This window comes from Glossina fuscipes, unplaced genomic scaffold (assembly GCF_014805625.2).
Source record: "Glossina fuscipes isolate IAEA_lab_2018 unplaced genomic scaffold, Yale_Gfus_2 133, whole genome shotgun sequence".
Lineage (NCBI taxonomy): Eukaryota > Metazoa > Arthropoda > Insecta > Diptera > Glossinidae > Glossina > Glossina fuscipes.
The window spans coordinates 380412-403160 of record NW_023998476.1 but is presented as its reverse complement, the minus strand read 5'-3'; the positions used below and the strand labels follow the sequence as shown (position 1 = coordinate 403160).

General features: G+C 34.4%; 1 protein-coding gene across 1 annotated transcript; it reads left to right on the top strand.

Moving 5' to 3' along the window:
• Positions 1-1232: 1232 nt before the first annotated feature.
• Positions 1233-20207, top strand: LOC119640989 (the record flags this gene model as incomplete). The annotated part of the gene is made up of 14 exons (XM_038039410.1): positions 1233-1269; positions 9122-9249; positions 11485-11592; positions 14145-14242; positions 16900-17052; positions 17117-17248; positions 17308-17544; positions 17630-17758; positions 17838-17967; positions 18045-18167; positions 18238-18327; positions 18399-18522; positions 19655-19962; positions 20055-20207. Coding segments are annotated over 14 exons (1950 nt in total), but the record flags the coding sequence as incomplete, so codon positions are not given.
• Between the last annotated feature and the right edge of the window lie 2542 nt (positions 20208-22749).

Below are 22749 nucleotides of genomic sequence, written 5' to 3'. Positions count from 1 at the left end.
GTATAAGGAACGTCGATAGTTCTAGTGTTAACTACTTATGTAGAATACACTCGTTTCAAAGATGGAAAAAATCGCATTTTTAGATGCTCTTCTATAGTAAAAAAAATTACAAAATATACGTTTTACATGAAAAGATCGAAGGATCCGTCTTCAAGACAACGCAAATGGCTCAGAAAATTATATTCGCTTGTCACTTATGTTCATCACCGTTATTCCAAGAAAAGACTAAAAAAAGGAAAAGAACAAAATTTTCATCCGCTACAACATTAGGTAGGCGCGGTTGTTTTTTTTTCACTTTCAGATTAAAAGTGGAAATTTTATGAGCAACAAGCACAAAACACGGAAAGCAACACACACACAGTTTTTGTTTCATAGGTGTGGGAGGGTTGTAGGCGCTTTCTTTAACCGAATTGGGTTCGAGAGAATGTATACCACAGATAGTGCACAGCTGGGCAGACGAATAGATGGTCATACTTAGATGCATTTCAAACCCGGCCAAGAATTCTCTTTTTACACGATTAATATGTTCGTGTAAAACATTCGTGTAAAAGGAAATTGGCTTAAGGGAAGAATAGTAGATTGGTTCGATATTTAAAAAAGTAAACTGACAAGGGCAATAAACAATATTCAAAAGTTCTTATAGAGTTCACTTTCGTGTTTTCAAATTTCATTTCATTAATTAATTGAAAACGAACGATACATTAAAAAACCAAACTAAATTGCGTAAAAAACACATTACGTCCTTATTTGTACGCATAATTCGGGGAATCCCGCTCGTATACGGATATTATCGACATATTCTAACTAAATAGTGAAAAATATAACGCAAAGTTGCAATGCATAGTTGTGAGGATCGGGAATGAAAACATTCATAGAAATATTAAGAAAAGAATTGATCAAATATAAACCAAACCGATCAGATCAACTTTCGTGTAAAGTAGATTGTCTAACAAGGGAATTAGACGTACTTTATAGGGTTAATGAAAGTAGCCTCTGCACGTTATTGAGGTATTGACAAAAAAAACTTAATTTCGTTATACTATAACATTGGGCAGGCATGGGCGATTTTCTCCATTTTGTACAGATGCAACAACGTCGCCTATAGAATACATGTTCAAATTTTCGTAGTTTTATCTGCTGCTGTTTATGAGTAATGAGCAAAAACCCACTTTTATATTGCTCCTAGCACCTTCAACAAATTAAGGAATATAAGTACTACACCCGACGGAAAAATTAAAATGTTATGGGTACCAAGTCACATCGGTTTACTGGGAAATGAGCAGGCTGATCGAGCGGCAAAGTATGCTGCTTCTGCTCCTCTAATTATGGATGATGTCATGGAAAAGTTGGATCTTCAAAGATACATTGGAAGAAAAGTTAAAGAGAAAATTGCAGAAGGAAATTTACAATACCATCATCAACACTACTCTTGCATTAACCCTCAATTAACTCCACCTCTATATCCAACAAATGTTGAGAAAACCAAGATCCAAACATTTTCGAGAATTCGCCTTGGTCATACAATTGCAACTCACCAATGGATCCTGAAGAAGTCTTCTCCCCCGATCTGCTGTTGTGGACAAACTCTTACTATAAAGCACATTCTCTGCGACTGCCTCAACTTTTCCTTGGCTAGAAGTATTGCGTTTGGAACGATTAACCGTTTGAACATTCTACAATCAACTTCAGAACAGAATATCAATTCAATATTTTACTTTATTAATACTACTAAGCTTATTATCTAATATCCATTTATTTAAATTAGAGCCGATAGCCTGTGTTGCTAGTGCTCAATGTCTCTTTTTTTAGTCTAAGAATTCAATTCATTAGTCTAAAATTAAAATAATAATAATAATAATATATTGCTCCTAAAAAGCGGAGGCGTCCTCACTTTACATGGTACTATAGACGGGCCGTTTGACCGACTGAAGTCAATAGCTTCATTTTTGCGGCCAGGAGAATACATACAACAATGGTTACACTTAAGACTTAAATCGCTTAAGAATTAAATCGATTCAGAATTTGTTATGCTAATCTTATATATTTTGGGTCTCTGAATCTTCCTTCTGCGCATTGCAAACGTTTTGACAAAATTTTCCAATAGAAAAATTGTGTCCTTTTTTTTCGTACCGATGAAAGTTTTTATTAAATTATGATAATTGCAAGCTTACGGTGTTGAGCCCTATTATGCATATTTTCCGGCGCCTTTCTCAACTCAAGTCAGTATTGAGTAAAATAATGAAATTATTCATATCTTCAATATTTGTGATGATTTTTCCAACCAGCATGCTTTATAAGGCCGTATTTGAATGCGTAATGGAGCAGAAGAGAACGAGAAAATTGTTAAGATAAATCTTATTCTTCTAGAAAAGATTTAAAGATCGAAGTAGCAAACGGAGAAGGCAGGTCAAAGCCGTTACAAGTTATGGTCAAATTTGCCGCAACACTTCCTGCTTAAATTAAGTGTCGAAATAAGGTAACTTAAAAGTAATGACGAACAAAATGAAAGAAATTTAATGTTTCTTTTTCAATTTTATGCAAAGTTTTTTCAATATGCACAGATATAGATAAAGAGAGAAAGAGGGAGAGAGAGAGAAGGGCACGCCTAAAACAAAACTAAGATCATTAAATTTATATTATATACGTAGGTACGCACGTAACCCTATGACGATATCCTCTAAATACCTTCCTTTCAATACTTTAAATAAAAACGTAGCAGCATAGAGAAAAAAAGCGGAGAAAAAAAAGGGAAAAGAATTAGCAAAACATAATTTTAGTTAATATTACATACCTTTTATGAATAAATTTTCCAACTTTGTTTGTTTTTCATCTATGGCTGCGATATATTTATGTGTATGTGCTCACATAAAATCGTGATGATATTGAACCAATTAATAAATAGAGGTGTAAAAGATACCTGACAATTAATCAGTATGTTTTTTTCATTTTCTTTTTTTGTGTGAAGTAGCGACTAAATTAGTTTAGCTTTCGTGTAGATTTCGTGTATGTTTACTTTTCTTTCTTTCTTTCTTTCTTGTATCCTTTCGCTATTAGCTACAATCCGTTAACTGTGAGTAAAGTATAACTGTTAGAAGAGGATACTCAACAGGTTTCTAAATTCAGTGACTAAAGTGAAACGGACATGAACAGTTCAAAGTAATGTAACGTTAAATAACGCAATCAAATTTTGTTTCAAACTAAAATAAATTTTGTTTCAAACTAGTACGGAATTATTAAAAAAAACAATTAAATAAATAAATCAAATACAACTTTTCATAAAAAAAAAATTTCAATTATTTAATTAATTAATTAAAATATTGCAGACTTACATAAAAAGTTACTTAAGTGTATTTTAGTTAAGAGTTGAATTTTTTTTATATGCTTTAAGCAACTCTTTATGAGACAGATAAGATAGCATAAGTATGTGAAGCTCAATGTAGCTCCAAAAAAGTCCCTTCATCTCAATGACAGCGAAAGATATATGTGTGATATACGCTTACGAACCATATGTGAAAAAATAATAAAAAAAAAAAAATATATATCTTAAAATATTTTAAAATTATTCAAATGCACACTCCTTTGGCGTTATTATTACATAACTGAATGGTGTTGACGATGTGACGACTTGTTGTTACCCACCTAGAATGAATTTATTATTTTACATTTAAAATGTGTCTGCATTATGCGTAATAGGGAAACTTTTGAAAAACACTTTACCTCTAGCAAGGAAATTAAAAAATTTCATTTGAATATTACGTAAAACTTGAAGAAAAACAAATCAGTCATTCTTTTAATGTCTGTTATATTTTATTTTAAAAATTATTGTATTGACATTAAACAATAAGTATTCATAAAGAAAAAATATTATAAATAATATGCTAACTAAACTTGCTGTTAAACTAAAGTTATTTTGGACGACATCTTTTAAATATATAATTACCACTTCATTGTTTGGAAAGATTAGTAAGTGGCAGAAATAAATGTTGATCCCAATAGAATCTTTTGGGGACTAAAAGCATAATGAGAGAATATTTTTCTTAATTGAATTGAATTTGAAGCTTTCGTTTTAGATGCTGTTCAATATTCATACCGAATTTTATACCGTTTTCTGTTAAATCTTACAGATCATCGATAAATTTTCTCCATGTTTATACCCAACACCATTTCTGGTACAAGGGTGTATATAAAGTTTGTGCGGATGTATGCAACACCCAGAAGAACTTGACACAAACCAACCTTTTATTATGCCGATCGATTCGGAGTAACCTTCCGAACTGATCTAAACTTGTCTGTCCATCTGTCCGCCGTATTTTTTTTGCATTCAACCTACAGGTCACAATTTTCATGGTATTTTAACGAAATTTGGATATACCACTCAAGGTCCAAGGAAAAACGCTATTGAAAATGGTTCCATTTAGACCACTTTTTCAACGATATCCAATATAAGGCCTTATTTTTAAAAAGTCATTATATGCATATCTAGGAAGATGCAGGGTATTTAGCTATGGACCGGGGCGTGCTATAGTGTTTTTACTTGTTTAGTTTAAAAATTTATTTCGTTAGTCTAAAGAAATTATAATATTAATAAGAGTAATGTATTTGTATACTTAACGTACTATCGTGATCAAGAATTATGACGAATTTAATAGGAACAGAATGTCTCTGTTATTGTTTATAAATCACGGGCAAAATACCCAATTTTTTTTTATTTTTGGACACAGACATGGTCTCAGACTATAAGCCGTTTCTTTACTCGAAATGTTCAATTTTGGAGCCACATAAACAGATTCGACGGTCCATAAAACACTTTTGGATTATTTCAAGCGAGAAAAACAAGTAAGAAAATTATATTCGGTCGTGACCGAATCTTTTGTATCCGTCACCGTTGTGTTAAAAAAGACAAAAAAAAGTAAAAGAACTAAATTTTCATGCTCCATAATATGGAATGGGAGCGGCTGATTTTTTCTATTTTGAAAATGCAAGCCTTTGTTGCATAGGTGGGCATTGTAGGCGTGTCCTTTGAAAGGTTTAGTTCACATCCACATTCTTTTGCCAATTTTTAGGTGACATCAGTTGGGTAGATGCACATATGGACGGACGAACAGACGGACAAGCTTTGACGCACTATAACAATGGATAGGTGTGGTTAATTTTTTCCATTGTTTTACAGTTTTATGCAGTTTTATACAGCATCGTCCATAGAATATGCGTTCAAATTATTGTACATTTATCTGCTTCAATTTATGAAAAACCAATTTTTTATTCCGTTTGAAAAACAGAGCCGTTCCGACTTTATGTGGGTTTCAATCCCAACCTGCGTGCAGTAACCTCTAATGTTTTGCCAATTTTAAGGTCGATAGCCTGCCTCATTTTTCTTGCCAGGAGACTGTGTACAACAGACATTACACTGACAGGCAACTAGACAGGCAGACATGTTTGAATCGACTTAGAATTTGATTTGCTGATCAAGAATATATATACTTTTGGAGGGTCTCTGAAGCTTCCTCATGGGCGTTGTGTCCTTCGGTGATGGGTACAATAAATTAATTAAATTGAATTGTGTAATCGATATTTAATTTTATTCTCTACATGTATAACTCTCTCCCTTCCTCTCTTCTTCCTACACAAATCAATTAAATTGCATTTCCGTTTAAGGCTATTTCTTACTCGCTGCTTATTAGCTCAAGTTTTATACATATAAACAAATGAAAAAAAAACACACCTTAAGAAGCCATACAAAACCTCTATATAATTGCAAAGTTTCGAAGCTGCACTCTTGTTACAAAAGCGTATGTACAACCCGTCTGCCCATTCGTCATTCGCAGCTTCCTTTCTTAATGTATATATGTATGTTTTTTAATTTTAAAACTCATAAAGCAATTAAATTCTGAGCTATCCGTATGAGCGGCCGAAGGTGAGGAATCTCGACTAGCAACTCAATGGTCGTGGCTTCGAATCCCAAGTGCGGTAAAGTTCTTAATAAAAGCCGGTAGCCTTAGATGCTAGTGAATTAAGTGTTTAGTCCTAGAATTTATTTCTCTGGCGAAATTAATAATAGTAAAAATTATAATAATAAAAAATTCTGAGCTTGAGCGCAAATTTCAAATCTCTAAGGAAATTTTTAAGGCCAATTATAGTTCGTAACGAAATAGTAAATATATTTCTCAAAACCGTGACTTTGTAAATAATCATCAAGAGTAGCGGCCATACAAATGATTATAAGTGAGAGATAATTGATTTGAGCACATAATTGATAGCATATTTGCTAAGGCGATGAATGACTAAAGAGACAGTCTCTACGTTAGAAGAAAGAACTGAAAGAAAGCACTATTTCTGAAAGATATATATAATTATACCTCTTTAAAATAGACTTCAAAACAATACGGGAGACTCTACTTTGTTCAGTAACCATCTTAATCCGTTTCTTACCAGGCAGGCTCTCTTATAAAAAATATGCATCCCAGCTCCTACCAAGTTGTCCTGGGAAAAATATCCATCATAGCCAAAGACATTTCTTTGTGACATCAATATCACAGTAAATGGAATAGATTTTACATATATCTATTTAGAATGCTTTAAAAAAGTAAAATAAACTTTCTTCTAAACTGACATAAATATATGACGCTAGGACTGTGCTAAAAAACGGCTATATCATAGTGTTAGTTGGCAACAAATGAGTTCAACTGTTTTTTCCCTATTGAGAAACAAAAGCAATTTTTTAACCAATTATTTCTAAACGTCTATAACGGTAACGGGAGAAATTTTACTTCTCATGGATCCATTGTATCTAAAATTATAATGCAGCTAAATTTATCTGGACAGGAGGAGAAAAGAGTCACCTTTCACTTGCTTATAAAGTTGTTCTTGTATAATTACAACATAGATCGTTATTTTCCCAGCTCATTAAATCTGGTACTCATTGATTTTCGATGTTTGCACCATCTTACAATGTTTCTACTAAGAAGAAGAAGTCGGGCCTAGCGATGAAATATATTACGCTTATAGGGGACTGCCCCCGTAGTTGTTACATTTAGGCCTACATTACAGATCGTATAATTCCACGGCACTGATATCATGTACATGGATTGAAAGAAAATGAAAAAATACTTAGCATTTGAAGTAACGAATTTGGAGTGCCAGAATGAGAAAATGAGCGCTGGCCATTTTATTTGCTCTGGACAAAGCGACGCCTACTTACCGCATAGTTTAATGTCCACACTATTTTGCGTTAGAAAAGGAACATTCTCACCAGACATTCTGCAAACAGTGCCATTGCTTGGGCTGGCCGATTTAAATGATTCCAAAAAGAGAGTCTATATATATATAAATCTCATCTACGTTACAAGTAGTATAAACCGCTCTTGCATTTCTAGCATATACATACTTCCTGCTATGCCGTTCAATTTTTATCCGTAGGTTTTTAAAAGAAAAGATAATCTTCACCGGAGACTCTTTGCGATACTATCAATGTCTTTTCTGTGGAGCAGACCTATAAAGATCCGTATATGACGATGTCCATTGACAAGAGTTATCATTTTGAAGCAATCACGCAATAGAGTTTTTGTTTCGTGTGGAAAATCCGTCTGAAGTTTAACATCCCTCGCTAGCACTAATTCCAAACTCAAACAAATAAGTACATTAAGGCTGACCATAAAATACCCTACACCACACGTAATTTCCGTTATATATGAAATTACTATTATACTATCACCTATGAAAACTTCGACTTTTCCACCCTATAAGGGATTAATTTTCTTGAAAATCCTTTTTAGGGTGGAATCCAAAAAATAGACCGAGATAGATCGAATTTGGTACAGTTAATTTTTCTTGAATTTCATGAATTACTATTATGACCCGCTTTTCATGGAGATCATCAAGCATTGAAAATTGGACTTGTCGTATGAACTTCGGCCTTATATAGATACTGCTCGAAAAAGTGGACCGATCCGAACCGTTTTCAATAGCGTTCGTTCTTATGCCAAAGTATGTCTCTGTAGCAAATTTCGTTGAAATATCTTAAAAACTGCAGCATGCAGCTTGAGCACAAGATTACATGGAGAGACATTACACGTATAGGCAGGCTCGGATCGATTTAGAAAATGATGCGAAATGAATCGATCGGTATAATAAAAGGTGGATGCACATTAAGCCCTTTTGGGGATTACATACGTCCGCACAAACTTAATATACTCTGTACGACAAGTAGCGTAGCGTATAAAAATATTGAACGTCGGTCGGTAACGCATCAATTTATAATAATGATCACCTGTACAGCACCTCGACACTGTGTGGCCCAACTTGAAGTTGACAGCTTGGCTTAGCTGTGACTTGTTGCAGTTAGAGAAGAGAAATGGAAATAAGTCTTAACACTTGAAATGATTTTTACCTACAAATATCATGGCATTGTTCATGCATTTTCAACACCCAAATATTGTATGTACAGCAGATTTATTATAAACTCACCCGATAGCTGTCACAATCGTACAAATGTATTGACAGCCGAAAACTAGTGCGAATTATCCCTTGGGTTGATAAACTTTTACCAAGCTTACCGTTTAAGTGAAATATATGCATAGGACTTAAACAGAAGAAGAATTCGAACTAAATCGGATGAAAATACTTAGTTCGAATTTTTTCTTGCATTGGAATCATTGAAAGCAAATCTACGGCAAAGGTAGGAGTTCAAGAAGGCGTAAACACGATTGTGATACTAAGTACTACAAAACATTAATAATAGTAAAAATTCTGTACCCATCGTGTTTTTTGGGAAAAGCATTAGATTTGTGTCCCTTCTAGTCAGTTAAATTTATTGTTTACAAATACAGTATTGTTTTCTTTTTATTGCTTTGCTTGCTTCTCAGATAACAAGGTCATTTTTTGAACATTTAACTATAAAACATAATAATCACATCATTGGACGTTTTAAGCGATTCAGTGATTGATTAATAATAATAACAATAATAATAATAATAATAACAACACATGGTATTAGCATCGACATTTATCCAATCTACAAGTTAAGGTCTTTTTTAAAAGAGTATTTTATAATTTGTAGTAAACAAATTTATATCTTGTGAACAATGAGCGAATTAGTATCGAGTCATTAATGCCATTGTCAATGAAATTGATAAAATGTCCGTCCACTCGATTAGCTCAGAGGATATATCTACGGCCGTCGAAGCAAAATGCTGTAGCGCAGAAGCTCGAAATCCAGCAATAAAGACGGGACGACGTTTGCAGCTTATGCAGGTAAGTGAACGCATACATTTTTGTATGTGTATATGTATGCAAAACTATACTTCTTTATACTATCAGATATCACTGTAACTTGTTTATATAGCCATTAAATAAAATAGTGTTTGCTTTGTATTCTTTCTTTTATTTTCTTTTTTTTTTTTTTAATTTCTTTAATAACGAGTGTTTTATGAACATACGAATGCAACTAGGTAGGGTCTATATGTGGCCTTACCGGGTCGCCTACATACATTCAAATATTAATCTTAATAGGAACTTTAAATGGCAGTCTGTTGTACAAAAGTTGAAATGTTGACAGGTTAGGGCCGTTAGCTAAACAGAAAATTGAATTGCGAAATTAGTATTCACGACTCCCAGAAGAATTCCTTTTACTTTTAGCTTATCTAAAGGTGAAGAAAGAATAATAATAATTATTTACTGTTGCGTTTAGATCGGAAAATTACAATTGCATTTATTTGTTTATTTTCTTTTATTTATGCTCGCCAATGCAAAATGGCGCTCTATAAACCGCTAATTGTAATATAGAGAAGTATGCGCTCGAAAATTTGTAAAATGATCTATCCCTGTCAAGCTCTGCCTCCCTCTTTTTTACTCTTTCTTTCATTCTCTCTCCCTCCCTCACAGAGAATATCAGAAGTCATATGCTTGCAGATTCCTTTAGTCAGTGATCAGCTACTCCGCACGTCCAAGATTTATCCCATGCCTGTGTCCTATTGATGGGCCAGAGAAATAATGTGGTTGGGTGCCAGGCATTGCTGGATTGATTCTTTAGAGTGCCTTAAACAGCTAGACATGTTAGATATGTCTCGCTGGATCCAGAGGCAAGCGTTTGGACCAAGAACAAACTCCCATATCTGGTATTCCAGCTTCAGTATAGGCATGCTAAGTAAAGTGAGATTGTCTTAAAAATTAGAGCGCGTGAGTTATCACTTGCGTGTAACCTCTGGTTTCGTCTAATTAATTTTACTCTCTCTCTCTCTCAAAAAAAAAAAATAATAATAATAATAATAAAAGTGCGGAAAGAGAGTACGTTTAACTTCAACTTATTTGTGCAGATCGAATTCGAATATGGACGAATGAGAACGTTTACGTTTAATGGAAGTACCAAAGTAAAAATCCCCTCTTGGGTCGTATCTTGGAAACCCTGATCCCCCAAGCAGTACTTAGAAATTTACAAAGAAGTTCATGTAGATTTGTCAATTATTCAATCGGACTTTCTTCACGTCTTTTCAAAGCGTTCACCAAGTTTTAATTCAATATCGTCTGTAGATCTATCTTGGGAGAGTATTTGTAGGAGGATCACGCTGATTTATGATCTTGCTAAATATTGCTGCATGTATTAATAGATACAATTTTTTGGTTATCTGGCATATTGTGGCTAAACCACGGCCAATCTCAATCTTGACATGTGTGCATCAATGACAAAGGTGTACGCTAAACTTGATTTTCTATTTCAACTTTTGCCTCAGCCATCTAGATGAAACCGATGGGGCTGAGTTGACTCGAGATTTATGTCTTTTAAAATCAATCACTCAATAGAACCATTGCGCTGCGATTTATATATTATTAGGCAAAGCCGTCTTGCTAGATATAAGTGTCACCTACGGCAATAGCTTTAACTCCAAAACATTAAGAAATCAATCGGTCAATACTATTTCTCTGTAACACAAAATTCACAAATATGACTTAACAAGTGTACCAAACTGTTACGCTTTGTGCTTGGAGAGATTTATCGTCTAGTTCTCTGGGATTTTCGAGGACTCGGAAGCGTCTGTTTTGCTCCCTTATGTACTCAGAGAACTGAAAAAGAATCTCATCATATAAAATAATTTTATTTAGAAATCACTATCTTACTGATGATCTTGCAAGAGACAATCAGCGTATACAAAGCCAACGCGTGCACAAGTAGCCCAAAATTTTTACCTGTTAACACCCAAGAGACATCGCAGCAACAATTATGCATTGATGTGTTCAAAAATGGCGCGAAATACAAAAAAAAATATCCCATATTATTGGCAAGTATCTGTGATGCAGGAATAACACTCATCCTTCGATTGTGTCCTTAGATATATACAGTTTAAGGGCTATTTGATGCACATTTCTGGTACATATTTCACACGGACAAGTTCGTCCTGAATATAAATATATGTGTTTGAGAAATGTTTACAGACGTAGACATTAAAAATAACTATGTAAGTACACGTTTCACAAATAATGCACACTTTGCAGATGATAATACTTCCATTTATACCAATATTGGCGTTGATTGTGCAAACATCAGTAACGCTGCAAGAAATACTTGACTATAAGGCAGAAGTCGCTGATATCGAAGCTCAGGTAAGTAAGTGCTTTGTCAAGATAAACGAAAAGAAAAATTTTGCAAAATTTCTTCATAGGAAAAAAGTGTCAACACACATTACATATACTCCTACGATAAATTTTAACTCACTTTATCGCATCCATGTAATATTAATTAATTTTCCTTTTGGTTTTAAAAAAAATATGAAATAACTTCTTCTACGTTTATAGCATTTTTATTATAGAAAATAATAAAATGATCATTAATAACTATCCATACGTGATTTGAAAAGATGTAAGATCAAAAGAGAATACGACATGCCGGTTTTGTCACCTTGTCTATCATTTGCCAATTTTGGTTTTGAGATGAGTAGGGGAACTTGACATGTGAGCGTAACGGAGAAATTTACATTTATTGGTTGCCTTTTTGGTTTGTTTTTCGTAAAATACAAATCAATTCATTGGAACATTTATTGTTTTTATAAAAGACATTTTTACCACTTCAAACTCAGCAGCGATTCTACTTACTCTCAGATATTTAAGCAAGGGCTGTTGAAAGTCTTTAGGTGATCTCTTTAAAATCTTAGATTTAGGTCGCACACTTAATGACTTTATGAGTACTATTCTTCCGCAGTGTTCAATTTTGCAGAATTTTTCCATTCATTCCTTTGCTTACCGTGTTGGTTTACTACATTCATAAATGCAGCACTATCGGGGTTTGTAAATCAAAATTTCCCTCGACTTCTTCAAAATTTCTTTCTTATACTTATTACACTCTCATAAATAATTCTGCTCATGATTTGGTGTTTGCGTTGCTTATATAGCTGAAAACCGTCCGAAACATTGAAAATTTTTATTTAAAATCGTTAATAATTGAAATTAACTAAAATGAACAACTATCATTAAATACCCTACACTACTGTACAGTTATATATAACGCATTATATGGGAAGTGGCCGAAACAGTGGTCCGATGGATGGGAGTGGAACAATTTTCAACAGCAATCGCCCTTGAGCCAAAACATATCATCAAAATACCTTAAAATTTGAGTACTGCAAATTGAACAAAAAAAAAAGCAATCGGACAGACGGACGGACAAGCCTAGAGAATGATTTTGAGGTGGGTCTCATCTCAAGTCTAATCTACCTTTGTACCATAAGCATAACTCCGGATGATTGTAGAGCGCAAATCAAGTGTACCCATTATAATCATTAGTGGGCGTGAACACCTATCAGTTACTTTATCATCTTCCTTAATCACTTCATATAGTTATTCGTAGAACGACTTTTTAAAATACAGTTTATATGAGGAGTCATCGTAAAAGTGGTTCAATTCGAAGCATTTTCAATAGTGCTCGTCCTTGGGCCAATACTCGTCAGTGTACCAATTTTCGTCTGAAAATAAGCTGCTTATAGATTGATTACAAAAAACAAGAAGGACTGACGAACAGGAAAGTTTAGATCGGTAGAATAAAATGTGGTTCTTAACGTCACATACGTTAATATGTTCTTGTATCACAAATGATGAAGGGTGTAAAAAAATGGATTTTAAAGTTTTCAAATGTTTCCCAGGCGATAAATAAATCGCTCATCGTATACCCCCTACCCGTGTAACACGGTAACGGTTAGAAAGAAGTGAAGGAAGAAAAAGGTATATGGAGGTCGTGAGCGCACCCTGGTGGCTGTCTACCCAATCGATAAGTGTTAAGCTTCTACCGACTGAACACTCACTACAAAAGTAAAATCTACGGCACTTGAGATTTGAACCCGCGCACACTGACTTGGTAGTTGCGGTGCTTTCCTACTCGTTTACACATACGAATTGTTTAGCTCTTTTGTCACAACTGGTAATAGGTATAGCAATATCTATAAAACTAGTACAATATTGTTTAGCATAACATTTCGTTTTAGATACTCTCGTCCGTCTGTCCACCTATTGTAATTTCTTTTGGAACTTCTGAAACGAACCGACACTAAGGACTTCATTTTAAAGTTCTTAGTTAATTTAGCCAAATCCTTAGGCAAGATTTAACGAAATCTTAAAAATTGTTACATTAATTGTTATCATTAGTCTGCAGCCATAGGATCATGTTTTGTTAATCTACAGTTCAATAGCCGAATTCATAACTGACATTAAAAACTGCAACTGAGGGGCTGCAATAACGTACTTCTGGTTGGAAGTGGTTTAAATGAACCTAAACACTTTCTAAAGACATCTATCTGTCCAGAAGGTTAAAATATCTATCTATCTAAAAGCTCTTAAATAAACCTGCGTAGACGGTGCATCTTACCACGTATATAACTTTAGCAAGTAACAGTAAATGCTTAGGCAATTGCACGCAAGTTTCCAGCGTTACACTAATTGGATGAAAAGTATTTCCCGTTATTTACTACAGTCAACGTTGTCTTCTACTCACAATTTACTAGTGGATTTGCTTATATTAAGCAAAACAACGATGAAAGATTAATCCTTATCAATACATTTGAATTGGTTTATCAATTGCTAGAAGGACATTAATTACCTTCAATTATTATATATCTCTATACAAAAGATTATCTACCTATATTAACCGTTTTACATATCATGTATAGGTAACAATTGCCACAGACTTAGGAAAAGTCGTTACACGCCTTCAGTTGGAACGATCAGAAGTGGCATTTTTTATATTCGCAAATGGTAGCGAAGAACGGTAAGTGTAATCATAAATCAACCAGTATTAACAGCGTTAAACATTCGCATCTCTTATTATTATTTTTCAATTGTTAATTGAATTTTAGTACGATTGCTAGTAAAACCACTCACGAACTACGACGGAAATAAATTTGTCAATGATAAAATCCCTTCAGCAATATTCCTACCATGTTTCTACACGGATCACAATTTCCTAAGGTATCACCTGGCAAGACATGAGTCTGTCCGATACCCTTTCATACGGATTCTGCCTAGGAACGAGCGAAACGTTCCATCGCATCCTATGTGAATGTGAGATCATCGGCGAAATCCGACGACAATTGTTTCGCGAACATTTTGTAATGGTGCTCCGAACCAAACAATGTGGCGGAATGCATTAGAGTAACTCGAGGGCCAGGGGCATAGCCGAGTAGAATAAGTTCTTTAGGTCACGATATGGATTCCCATATACATATTATGAAGCATGTTATTTTTCCTTCGTTGGAAAAATTTATTTTTAATGATGCCGGGGTAGGTTCAACGGCTATTCCAGGCGTCCTTATCTTGGTGAAATCTATTTCTCCATTCATTAAAAGGAAACCCTAACCTCGGTTGACGATCTAGCTCGACTTGTCTTTATTATTTCACTTACGTTGTTAGCAGCTAAACATTAAAATTAGAGTACGTATACTTAACGTAAATGACTTATCGTGAGTTAATCGATAGTCAATTGTCCATAGACAGAACAGAAGAGTCCCTAATCCAACCAAAACGGATTCGGCCCCTATATCGTGAGATCCTGGCGGATGACGACGCATTTTTCCTTACGTTCACCTCTTCACCTCGACGGCGGTTAAGTCAAGAAGAAGGAAGTCAGAAGCCATATTCTTCGTGTCTATACTTTTGTTCGAACGCGAATGGGTATTGCCAATCGGTTGACTGATCACATTCGAATTATGTCAACTAAGTTATCTCGAATGTGATATTCCCATTCCTTTTCGTTCTTACTTATACAGTTCGTACCTATTACCGCATCCTTATAATACTCACAAGAGAATAACAAACTACGTGTTATCGAAAAAAATTAATGAAAAATAAAATATACTTATCGTACTTTAAATACATAAGAATAATTTATAACTACATGTAGGACTAAAATAAGCTACGTGACTTTGGTCCTTACAATATATATATGTATATATCTCCTATTGCCATCATAGGTCGAAGGAGGCAATGAGTAGGGCAGGATAGAGAAAGACTCGGGGCTCAAAATATTCCCGTTCGGTAAGGTAGGTTCCGTTCATCTCTCTACTCGTATAAAAATAAATTACGTGCGTTTCCTTTAGATGTAAGCGTCTGTGGACTGTCCGTGAGACAAAATTTAAAACCGCCCCCATTTCCTGAACTAGCTAGCTTAACTATGGCGTCTATGACTATCTTCACAACTCCCATTCCTTTTTAAGCAATCTTGAAGAGTGACCCTAGACATAAAAAGGTCCGTAGAAAATAATTGGACAGAGCTAGAGAACCTATAGACATAAAATGTTACAAAAATGTGTACAATATATACAATACACGACAAAATTTCTAGAATTTTTTGAACAAAGAAAAATTGAAAATTTCAAGAGAAAGGGAGTATCGCTCTCTACCTACATACCTATATTTTTTCCGCCTCTTTGGCAATAGAAGAATACCGCGAAGATAAAATGGCAAATCTTGGGTCTGAAATAAACAAAATTTTGCACTTCTTCTTCTCCGCTGACCAAATATACGTCAAGCTAGCCAAGCGTATTCAAGTTGTAAAAAATACACACGACTTGAAATGTGTGTTGCCGCTACAAGTGTCGTTCACCGCACATAGGTGTGAAATCCGGATATTTAGTTACGCAAGTCGCATTTACGCCACTTACACAGTTTATAGACTTAACCGAACAAGAAAGTTATATTCGGCGGGGGCCGAATCTCGCATACCCATCACTATGCTCCCCGCATTCTACTCGCCAAGTTCTTTCATTTGATACTTATATCGCTGGTATTGCTAATCACGGTGTCCTCTTCCTCATTTTAAAATTAACCCATTTTTAGGCGGATAATATGCATTCATTTCATTCATTTGACGAATGTACAAAATAATTTTAAATACTTTGCCTTCTTTACGTTATGATAAACAGGCATAAAATCTCAAAAAAGTGAAAAGAAGGTAATTCAATCGCGAGTCTTTCGCAAAGTAAATGCAGTTTATGCTCCACTGCGCGCTTCTGCTTCGACCAATTTCGGCCATTTCCAACGCCAACGTGCGTGCAAAAACTTCCAATGTCTCTACCAAATTCGATATCTTCATTTTCGCGACCCACATACGCACAGACACACAGACCGACAAACATGGCTTAATCAATTCAGGATTTCACGCTGATCAAGGATATATATACTTTATAGGTCCTCTGAACCTTCCTTTTGGGTGTTACATACATTATGGAAAAATAATAAAGTGAGTATACCCTCTTCTTATAGTAGTGGGTATTAAAACAGAATGAATACATCTTAATGGTAAGCAGAGAAAAGTTACGGGTAGCAATATTGAAAAGCCATCTCTGCTTAGCAGTCTTAAGTTAATAGATGAAAAAAGAAAAAGAGATAAAAAAAAATTTATAGGAAATCATAATATAATTTTTTTAGATCAAATCTTACGCAACGTTTTACGGTAACTGATCAGGCACTCAATAATATGACTACATGGAGTGAGGTAAGCGTACCGACTTCTCCCGATGATGATGACGAGGAAGTGCTTCTTAATCGAACTGAGTTCCAAAATCGTCTAAATGAATTCAGGTACGCAGAGCGACCAAGCGCCCATTTTTAAATTTCATCAAAAAATATATATTTTATTATAAAGAGAGCGAATACTTTCCGAACCAGAAGACAATTCAGTTACGGACGTTATGAACTGGTATACATCGATTAATAAAGCTTTACTCCATCACCTATCAGAACAAATTAAAGAGGCCGATAACAGCGGTGTTTGGAGGTAGATATAATTTTAGAATAGATATCGTTTTAAATAATTTTATGCATAATTGATCGAAGATATTTAGTGGGATTTAAGAATCTTCTTAAGAGCATCGAATGTCAAAATATTGCTTCTTCTTTTGGTATCAAGTACTACGGGCGAGGCTTTTTAGGTTCGGACGCGTTTGTCTCTTATATACGTTACGATTTTTTGGCACGTGAATTAATCAATTCGACTCTTAATTACGTGCCATCATTGAAGCCAATGTACGCTAATATTACAAAAACAGCAAAATATAAAAAAATGAAAAGAATGTAAGATATATTTTTTTAGGAATATTTCTAAGTAAACATGTAACGATCACATTATTATTACATTTCCGATGGCGATTGCAAAAAGGAGTGCCATTGTATTGAAAAATAAACCAAATGTCGCAGATAAACAGAACGCCATGGAATATTACGATTCAATGCATAATTACACGGACGACTTAAGGATATTGCAAAAGGATTTGCGTTACAAAATTAAGTAAGAATTTATTTAATTTTATTTACCTTGCCCTTCTCCTGACTATCTTGCTTACTATCTATTCGATTAAACTATTTAGAGAATACGTGGATAGCACTCTTTACGAAGCAGCCAATAAAGAAGCCATTGGAATTGCGATCCTAGTTGTTGTTCTTTGCGTATCACCGGTTATTATTATTTTGGTAAAAAATGCCGCAGCCACTATTCAGGTAAGCGGGAAGATTTGGAGAAGGTTTATTGTAATTTCCTTTTTTTTTTTGTTTTTGTTTTTGTTGAACAATTACAGATGTACGCTTTGAATTTAGCTCAGAAAGCTAAAGAACTGAAGCGTGAAAAACGTAAAAGCGATTCATTGCTCTTTCAAATGTTACCTCCCAGCGTCGCCATGCAATTGAAGCATACTCAACAGGTAAAGACGGATAAATCAATTGTTTTCAAGCGAACATAATGATACGATGCGATACGATATGATTTTACAGGTACCCGCTGAACTTTATGAATCGGTTACAATCTATTTTAGCGATATCGTTGGTTTCACAGAAATCGCTGCAAGATGCACGCCCTTAGAGGTAAAGTACTCGAAAACGCAATAATAATACCAAATGAAGAAGCGGAGAAAACTATTTACAATATTGATTAGGTGGTCACTTTTTTAAATTCTATTTATCGAGTATTTGATGAACGAATCGAATGTTACGATGTCTATAAAGTGGAAACAATTGGCGATTCCTACATGGTCGCATCTGGATTACCGGTGAAAAATGGTTTGTTATTATATTATAAGCAGCTAACACATTTTGCACGATGAGTTGTTTGCCCTTAAAAACCTTTCACAGCAAAAATAAACACAAAAAATAATACACACACACACAAAGCGCAAAAATTGTACAAAATTTTCCAACGCTTGCATACCCATCATCACATCGTCATAATGCAAGTAAACTAAACCTTTCTTTGCCTTTGTAACATCTGGGAAGTAAAACTTTCTCTTGTTCACCACACGATTTAGCCCATGTTTCTTTTTACGTTTGTCGGTCTGTCAGCTTGCCGTCTGCTGTTGGAACACATTAATACACATTAACATCAACTTTAAGAAGAAAAAACCAAAAAAATTTCTTAGTAAATACTCAAGTCATGGCTTAATACGCCCAGGAATTCATAATGTAGAACAAATGATCATTTAAAACTTAATAAAAAAAAAACAAGTAAAAATACAATAATGAGAGACATGATTTCACAATTATATATCGACTTTTTAAAAGAAAGCATTATGGGAAAAGTGGCCGAAAAAGTAGTCCGATCCGAACCGTTTTCAATAGTGTTCGCCTTTGAGTCAAAAAGACGCCGATGTACTAAATTTCGTCAAAATATCACAAAAATTGCAACCTGTAGATTGGACACAAAAAGACAGACAGCCGGACAAGCTTACATCGATGCAAACAATGATACTGGGCCTAACACTAGTCCTTCTGAACGTTGCACAGATCCACACAAGCTTAATGTGTGGATGTGTGGACATAATAGATAATCTTGTGGGAATAACTCCAGAAAGGACAGTACACAACTGACTATCATTCTACTAACGTTCAACAAAACGAACTCAGTATTATCAATCTTTCCGTCATTTATAAAATGCAAAAAGATCAAGAAATAATAAAAAGTCACCGCAGTGCTGGATATATTAGATTTATCATCAATAGAGCTGATCCATGCTACCAAACAAATCTAAAAAGAAAAAAATCTCCTAACAAACTTACGCGGTTAGCAAAAACTTTATTTTTTTTGCAATTTTCATCTGTCAGCCTAATGCGTTGAGTGTGCCCGAGATTCGTTTTAAAACAAAAATATAATTTTTCTTACTTACTTTCGTTTATAATTTTTGCATGAAAATAACAGGAAACAAACATGTTTGCGAGATTGCAACAATGGCTCTTGATTTGCTGGACGCTTCGACATTCTTTAAAATACCACGTTCAACGGAGTCCTTGCAAATACGTTGTGGAGCACACACAGGGCCTGTGGTAGCGGGTATTGTTGGTACTAAAATGCCGCGATATTGCTTATTTGGTGATACGGTAAATACGGCTTCACGTATGGAATCAACAGGTGAAGCACATAAAATTCATATTACCGAAGAAATGAATGAATCCTTAATGAGAATAGGAGGCTTTAAAACAGAGCACCGAGGCCTTATCGACGTAAAGGTATATCCCTGAAAATTTCACACAATCATTTCAATGAATTATTCTCTTATTCTTATTATCTATGATGATTTATTCGCTTATTCTTTTGTTAGGGCAAAGGACTAATGAGCACTTATTGGCTGACTTGTAAAGATGGTCCTGTCAAAATCCGTGAAGAGATTTCTTGGTTTGCGGACATGCAACCTGTCTTTTTAGAAAATCTAAAATTAGATACTCCATACAAAAGCAGTAAACAAAAAAAATGAACGGTTCGACTCTGGCGTTTCATAAATGAAGTAGTAAATGGATGTGACCGTCGCCTTAATCGCCTTGCGGTCAATTAAAAAAACCAATGTTGCACAGCATACATAACACACACACACACACACACACATATATATATATATATATACAGTGAGCCAAAGAGATAAAGTTTGTCAACGCACTTGTACGTGTTACTTTAAGCAAACGTAAAAAAAGCTACTACTCGCCTAGAATCTCGCACCCTAGATAAGCAATATCTAAGGTAAATGGATCAAGATTGCGTCGTTTTTTTTAGATCTTCTTTTTCGATCGAAAGCGTATCAGTAGATCGTCTTTAATTCTGATGTTATTAAGTTCCGGTCGACTATTGACCTGTTACGAGGTGAAAATCCATTTAATTTTAATCCCGATTCTCGAGAATAAATAAAGATTATATATGCAATTATTGTTGTGCTGTTGACCGATTTTGTTATTTTTGAATTTGATGTTCGGAAATTAATAATGAGTATGTACAAAAACAATTGAGCCGAACTGGACAAGAGTAACGAGCGAATACTTTTAAACTTAATATTCCGAATTTAGCAAAGAGGAAATTTTAGTCTTTTAGACAATAAGACAAATAGACGAGCAAGCAAATGAATGTGCAAATGCACATAGTATATAGTGTCCATAAATTCGCATTTCTTTGGATTTCGTTTTGGATTCCAACAAAATACTAAAGTTCCTATAAACTCATGACTATAAAAAGATAAGCAACGATGCCAACATTGACATAGGAAAGGCAAATTATGCACGTACATAATTATACAATAGATATATAATGCGTGCTGCTCTAGCAGAGAACTTCTCTAAATGACGGAATACATTTTAGCCAAACTCGTACAAATTATGTGCGATTTAATTTTCTTGTGTTCAGTTCAGTGTTCAGTGCAACTAAGACTTATGCTACATGCAATTACTTCATCTCCTTTGTCGATCAGCTTTCAAATGACATGTTTTCATATATGTTTGTGTATATTTGGTGTGCGGTGAGTTTGAATTATGTTTATGTCATATGCACGTACTGCAACATATGATCCGACAAATAATTATATGTGCAAATATAGTTTTATTTACTCCGTCCAAAAATTAATGGCAAAAAAATTTTTTTTTTTTTTTTTTACAATATATTTTTAAGTATCTACACTTCCTCTCTTTATCAAATACTTCCTTCTCCATTCCTGTTCACCTGTGATTCTATTACCTGAGATTATCGGAGGTAAGTTTGTAATTCAATAGAAAATAATTATATGTGCAATTATATTATCATCGTTCGAGTTTCTGCCGTTGAACAGTAAACTTTTGATTCTTAAATTGTGGTTTATATCAAATATCTTCTCGCAGGTAAATAAGTAAGATATTTTTAATATATTTGGACCTACACAGCTTGTGATACAGGATATGAAACACCAAAAATGGCTTACAATAGACACATTTTCTTATACCGATCGATTCAGAATCATTTTCTCAATTGGTCTAAGCCCGTCTGCCCGTCTTTTATCGTTGTCGTTCAAGCTACAGATTGCAATTCTTGAGATATTTTGATGAAATCTGCTATAATGACGTGTTTCGACACAAGGACGAGCGCTATTGAAAATGGTTCGGATCGGTCCACTTTTTCGACCACTCCCCATTTAACGTCCCATTCTGAACAGTAGTTAAATGGAAAAAAATTGTAATTTTTAAAATTTCTTGGCGAAAGTGGCTAAGTAGTAGTATTTCGGCATTCCAAATTGGTACGAAGATGTTGAACCGGCTGTGGCAATTTGTGAACCCTCATGTCTCATGTAATGAAAACTAAAGTTCATGCGACAAAAACATATAATTTTCAATGGTTCATAATGAACTGTACCAAATTTTGACCGTTTCAGTCTATTTTTTGAATCCTACTCTAATAAGGATTCCCACGAAAATTGATCTTTTATAGAGCAGGAAAGCCTAGGTTTTAATATGTGGTGGTGAAAATTGAAATTTGTTAATTAACTTTTGCTTCATTTTTAGTTTTATTATCCCAAATTTAGATAAATAAAGGTTTCGAGTTTCATTTTAAATCATTACTTTTGTTAATCCTACTGATAGTTTGAGAGGCCTTGGTCCCTTTTTAGTTTAAATTAATTAATAGTATTTTTGTGTAACGATGTACCTAGGTATGGTAAGAAATTTATTTCCTTAAAAAGTTAACACTTCTACTACTTTTACGAGGAGATTTACAATTATTCTTTGTACCACCCTGTAACATAAATATATAGGTCCTACGTCAAGAAGATGACACTTTCAGTTTAGTGCCACATATATAAATATGGACACTTATAGTAACATAAAAAAGGTGCAATCATCATATAGCATAGCAGAGCCATTACCATCTGAAGCAGTGATTTCGAATCTAAACAACGTTCATTTATCATCAGTTTACGTACCTGTGGATTAACGCATAATTGTTGACGCGAGGCCAACGACAAATTTATATTTTTGATACATTTATATAAAAAAGATTATATATTACAT